General features: G+C 38.5%; 1 protein-coding gene across 1 annotated transcript; it reads right to left on the bottom strand.

The window, feature by feature from the left end:
• Nucleotides 1–4629: 4629 nt before the first annotated feature.
• LOC116378749 (interferon-induced transmembrane protein 1-like) lies at nucleotides 4630–5971 on the bottom strand. Its single transcript, XM_031840664.1, has 2 exons — nucleotides 5659–5971; nucleotides 4630–5128 (listed from the first exon to the last, which is right to left on the bottom strand). Exons 1-2 carry the CDS (start codon nucleotides 5956–5958, stop codon nucleotides 4922–4924), a joined length of 507 nt encoding a protein of 168 aa, XP_031696524.1. The 5' UTR covers nucleotides 5959–5971; the 3' UTR covers nucleotides 4630–4921.
• Between the last annotated feature and the right edge of the window lie 272 nt (nucleotides 5972–6243).

Below are 6243 nucleotides of genomic sequence, written 5' to 3'. Positions count from 1 at the left end.
CATTAAACAATCCTTTTGAATTCCCCCCCAACTGACACATAAATAAAACATATTATATCATAGTTTTTGATGATTTTTTATGACATTCTATAATATGACGCTTCATGATTTATTTTATGTCATACTATACTATTACTTTTATGAAATACTATGCCTTTTAATCATTTTATATGACATACGTATGACTTTCTTTCTTTTTAACATCAAAATCTCAATTTCAAAAAGTGATCCAACTGACAAACTAAACTTCTGTTTATTGACAAAAGCAATTGTTTTGATTTAATTTGTCATTAAAAGAAAGTCGAGACACAATCATCACAGACAGGAAATCTCAAACAAATTCTGGCATTCAAACTTGACTGCAGACAACATTTTATAACTTTTTTGAAAAGGATACCATACTATGATTATTAGTAGTTTATTATTTTTAAGACTTTTTATGACAATTTTTCACCATGCTATGGTCTTTTTTATGACATACTGTACTATGACTTTTGTATGACTTGTTTCAACATACTGTAGTAATATGACGCTTTTCAACATGCTATACGATGACTTTTTTCGACATACTTTATGACTTTTTTCAACATACTATATACTATGACTATTTTTTATAAATTCTTTTCAACATGCTATATTATGACTTTTTATGTTTTTTTCAACATACTATACAGATTTTTTTTATTTTCTTCGACATACTATATTACGACTCTTTTCAACATACTCATCATACTTTTTCATACTATGACTGTTTTAGGACTTTTGTCGACATGCTATACTTTTTATAACGTTTTTTTTACATATTATAATATGCCTTTTTTGTGTACTATACCAGGGGTCGGCAACCTGCGGCTCCTCACTCCCTCTGTTGCGGCTCCCTGAGTCCACATCCACACTAATACGTTTTCGTTTTAAACGATCTCTGTCCACACGCCGGTTCAGCATCGTTTTCTAAATGATCTCCGTCCAGACTTAAACGCCTGAAATCGAATATCACGTGACTATTCACGTACACTGGGCATGCGGGTGGGTGCCGGTGTAAACAGGAAGTAGATTGGTTGCTCAAAGCCACTAATGTGACTTCAGACGGCCGCTCCGTAGGTCTGCTAACGCCGCTGGACACGCTGCTCGCTAATCGCTCCAATAACAGCTGCTAGTAAAGACAACAAGGTCAGTAATACCTAACCTTAAATAAAAATGTTTTAATATTTTGTCAACTAAAATGTGCATCACATCCTATTACACCTGTCAAGCGCCTTTCCCTGCAGGTGGCTCATCATGATTTGCAGACCCCCGCCCTCGGTAAACTATCAATGGATAAATCCAAAAAAAGAAAAGTCACGGAGGAAAATAGAGAGTTTAACTCTGCGTGGACGTCTTCATTTGCTTTCACTGCCAACGATGCTGACTTACCTGTATGCTTCCAGAACAAGCACACAGCATTTGCTGAAAAGTATCACGCTGGAGATGAGCGAAAAAGAGCGATTTCTCAACTGCTGCAGCAAACTGAGCACGTTTTTTTCTCCTCTTCATAAGAGTTTGATATTGTTATTACAGGTAAAATTGCAATACAATGTCAAGAATTGTCTTTATTCTTGTTCTATAATTTTATAAATATAACAAACTATAGTTTTTGTATATATAATATAACTATATATAAAACTTTATAAGCTGTGATATCAAATACCCTTTACGGCTCCAGACTAATTTTATTTCTTCGACATTCTATACCAAGACTTTTTTATCTTTATGGCTTTTTAATTACTTTTTTCGAAATACTATACTATGACTTTTTTTCAATTCTCATGAGTTATTTCTGACGTGCTATAATATGACCCTTTTTCAACATACAATATGATTTTTTTCATGACTTTTTAGGCACGCTATTGTAACATAGTTGAAAAGGTTCAGGTTAAATCCCGCTAAATGGGAAAGCTATGCCACCTGTTGTTGTAAATTTGTGCCTGCACTCAATAGTAGACGCAAAGGATTATGGGTAATCCTCAAAGCAACGGCGGATTCGCTACTAGACAGAGCATGCGCTGTTGTCCACAAGAGATGACCATTCTACTATGTTGCCCTTTGTCATAAATGCAGATGTGGAATAAACCTGCTGTTACCACAAGCCTGACCAGCTCCATGAGATTCATTTAGCCAGGAGACATCTCACAGAGGTTACATTATGCAACACTCAGAGCTCCTCTTACAACGGGAGTACAAAGTTGAGCTATGTTCACATTCATGCTCTGAAATGCAGTCCAATATGCAAGCTGTGTATTTTGGATAATCTGCTGCTGCACACCCATTGAAAACTTGGAGAGCATCCAATAAAGTCATTGCATGTGTGTAATCACACCAACATTACATTGTTGCACTGTGCATCTCATCATCAGAGTCTAGCGTACATTACTGCAAACAAACCAAGAACGGTAAATGTCAGTCTTGTATTATATTGTTGCACTCTCATCACAACTAAACCAGAGTGAAAAATGACTGTTTGTTGAAATTAAAAAATCTTGCTTGGACCAGGATCATACCAAACTCGCTTTGTCAGCCATTCATCTCCTGACCTTTGACTCAGCGACTGCTCGGTCAAGCTGCCATTTGTGTTTTGCTGTGGAACTGTGTTTGTTCTTCAGATGTCTTAATTGGGGAAGTTGCCACAGACTTTATTTGCCAACTGATAGTAATAATGCTGTTAATACACACACCTCTCAGAAAACACAGCCTCTATAATGTTTCTTCGATGAGTTTTGTAATATCAATCTGTTATTCAATAAATATGTCAACAGTTAAATAACTTCACATTCATTGTCATATCTGAAATATTAAGTGTAGGTATGTTTTTTTTAGGTACGAGGATCACCAGAGTGTTTTTTGTAGTAACAGTAGATTACCAAGCCACCAGCTGCTCGGCGATGTCATCGAGTGGCTTGGCTGATGGAGCGGACCCAAGACTGCCCCCAAGACTGGTGGCGAAGGATGTGTGGCCACAAGGCCGCTAGGTCAGCCAGGAGCAGCCTTGGGACCACGGCTGGAACTCCAGCAGGAACACAGGCCCCGATGCTTAAGCCCGGGTAGAGCCCGACCGCAAGAGCAAGTCTGGAACTCTTCCACAGACCGGGACATGTCACATACTTTCCTGAGCAGGGCTGGAATGCAGGCAGGGATCCGGGAAGAGACCGGGCCTCCTCAGGGCCAGAGCAGGCATGGGGAACTGGCTAAAGCTAAGACCTGGAGCAACACGAGCAGAGACAGAGGGCATGTCTGAAGACCTGGTACGTATACTCATACACATTAACACAAAATGATGAAAAAGAAAATGTGATCTTTTAGAGGCTGGTGCAAACCCGAGTTAAACAACTAGTCACAACTCATTTATAACTCAACTTATTTATTTGTTCTGCATTTGTTACTTTGAAGACTTGAACTTGAAGAAAGTCCAAAGTGGAGATGGAGCGACGCCCACCTGTTGATAGCTTCCTCCAGCCACCAGAGGGCAGAAGCTCTTGTAAGTGAGCCTGGTCTGATATTTAATGGGTTGAGAGTGAGCTATAATACAAACCTCTCGTCTTGTATTTAGATTCTTTCCTGCAGAAATAAAGAGTTTAGTTAAAATAGATGATGCAAATAAAAAAAAGCTCTGCTCTAATAATATATGTATTATTATTGTATTACATTATTATTATTATTATTATTTTCTACAGTTCTAGCACCATTATTCTCTCAGTTTAAATGTAACCCTGTAATTTGGTGCAGTTTTTGGAGAAAATGTCAAATGTGTAATAGTCAGTGTTTTATCTTTAACAAACAATTTAATTTAAATTTTCTATGAAATTAAAAATTTAATTAAATCGGTCAATTACAGTTATGAGAAATATATAGAATTGGCAGGTCATACTTTCAAGTAATCGACTTGGCTAACAAAGTTGTTCTGGCTGTTTATTTGACTTCTGTTTGATTGAACTAGTTTTCCCAGGTGTGAAACGTAAACATGTTGTTTCATGTTGGTGATTTGACACTGAAAAGAGTCTAAGATCCTCCCTCATGTTTCACCTGCAGTGCTGTTAGACTGGACAGCTTATTGTGGATCACTTTTCTGTATTTCCCCTCAACACACACAGACACACACACACACGTACCATGTTTATATGAATTATCTTCTCTGTGTGTAAGGAGATATAAACTATGGTGACATTTTTTGAAGTAACGATGTCCTGTGGAGTTTTCTTGTTAATAAACTTAAGTTGTCTTAACATTCATCTGAAGGCGTTGTGTGAGGTGTAACACGTGATGTAAAACATTTGCCATGTTTTCCTGATATTTAAGGTCATCGTACTTCTCACATCTTAATTATCTTGAAATCGTATCATTGTATTTTAGCATGCATGTGTATTGTTTTTTTGATTAGTCCTGCATTTATTCATACAGCTTTAGGACACACTGTTCAGAGTTAGAATAAGGAAATACTACACCCCCCCCCCCGTCCTTTTTGGGTGGAGTTCTCAGGCTTGAAATGAGCACCAGAGAAAATGTCAAAACACCATCATTTGTGGAAATTATGAAAATCATGCCAGTATGTCCACAATCTGTTTATTTACCTTAAAAATCTCACAAGCACATTTCAAAGTTATTAAACAGACGTCTTTATTAACAGATTAAAAAGTTATCTTTTTTCAGAACCATTGCTAAAACAAATGCCTTACAGACAGGAAGTCACAATCTAATAACAGTCCGGCATAGATGTGAACTACAGATTGTCACTAAAGAAACATGGCTGAGTTTAAGGCTTTTGTAACACAAATAGCAAAAGTATCTGTTTTGCGTACAACAGGTTACAAATTGCGCCGTAAGTGTAAAGCACAGAACCACAAGAGCCACTAAGCCACAGCAGCAGGCAACTCTGAACACCATTTGAAATTTAGCCACCGTAAGGGAAATTGTTTCTCCCGTAATCCCTGAAATGGCTGACCATCTGATTAATTTTTACGACCATGAAGATAAAAGCACTGATGAAAATAAGGCTGAGGAGGCAACTCAGGACTGTGGCCCAGATGTTGAGGCAGCGGGCAGTGGAGCTGTAGTGTCGGGCACCAGACATGTCTCCAGCCATCTTCCGGTCTCTGGCCTGGAAGGACCAAAGCACATGGATTTTAGAAGTGGATTCATAGTAATGCTCGACCTCAAGGGGCCGTAAACCTGATGAGGTTTGCTGTACTTCTACTTTGGAAATTAAATTTTCTCCCATTTCCTATATATAGTTTTCCTTACATAAGTGTTCTGATTCTTCGTATTTAAGAATGTCCAGCAAAGTTTACAACACATTTAAAGTTGTCTTTGTTCCTTTATCTCATTTTTCTTATTTTTCCTTATTTGTAATTTTTTGTTTCAACATTTAAACTTTCGTCTTCAAGCCTAGTGATTTCTATAATCTTAGAGATGAACATTGTCTCCTAACTGCCCGTGCTCTGCATGATTCTTGTCATGGTCTAAGTGAGGGCTGTGTTTTGTCTGTAAAAATATGGTGAAATGTTTATTTTCCACAAACCCATCTCTCCTTTGTTTAAAAGAAGTGCTGCTTGAAATTGAAAAACTATTTTTTTTTTTCAATATTCTTTGACAGGCAATAGTAGAAGATTCCCCATGAATGAAAGTCACCTTGATAGAGAAGATGAGAGCCGCCAGTCCGAGGCAGAAGGGATTCAAGTGGACAAAGTTGAAGATTGACCAGATGACATGGTCCCTGGGGGCCTCCGAGGCGATGTTCACAGTGGTGTACTGAACCATAGGTCCTCTAGGCTGTCCAGGGTATCTAGGCTGTCCAGGGTATCTAGGCTGTCCAGGGTATCTAGGCTGTCCAGGGTATCCAGGCGGTCCAGGGTATCCAGGCAGTCCAGGGTACCCATCATTGCTCCCCTGCAATGGAACATTCTCAGTCGGGTAACTCACAGGATTCATGCTGTCAGCTCACCTGCAGTTTGGAGTGTGGGTTGCAGGAAGGTGGATAAGAACTCAACTCCTCCTGAAGTTGCGCAAGAACTCAACTCAACCTGAAGTTACACAAGAACTCAACTCAACCTGAAGTTACATAAGAACTCAACTCAACCTGAAGTTACACAAGAACTCAACTGTCAACGTAAATATCGGTTTCTTCTTCCCACCAAATGTCCAATAAAACACCAGGGTTGGCTGTGGTTATGGCAAAGAACATACAATACAAGCCTTTTGGCTTCTTAAAAAAAA

Source organism: Anarrhichthys ocellatus, unplaced genomic scaffold, assembly GCF_004355925.1.
Source record: "Anarrhichthys ocellatus isolate YVR2014 unplaced genomic scaffold, GSC_Weel_1.0 scaffold3094, whole genome shotgun sequence".
NCBI classification, from domain to species: Eukaryota; Metazoa; Chordata; class Actinopteri; order Perciformes; family Anarhichadidae; genus Anarrhichthys; species Anarrhichthys ocellatus.
This window is presented reverse-complemented; position numbering and strand designations above follow the sequence as displayed.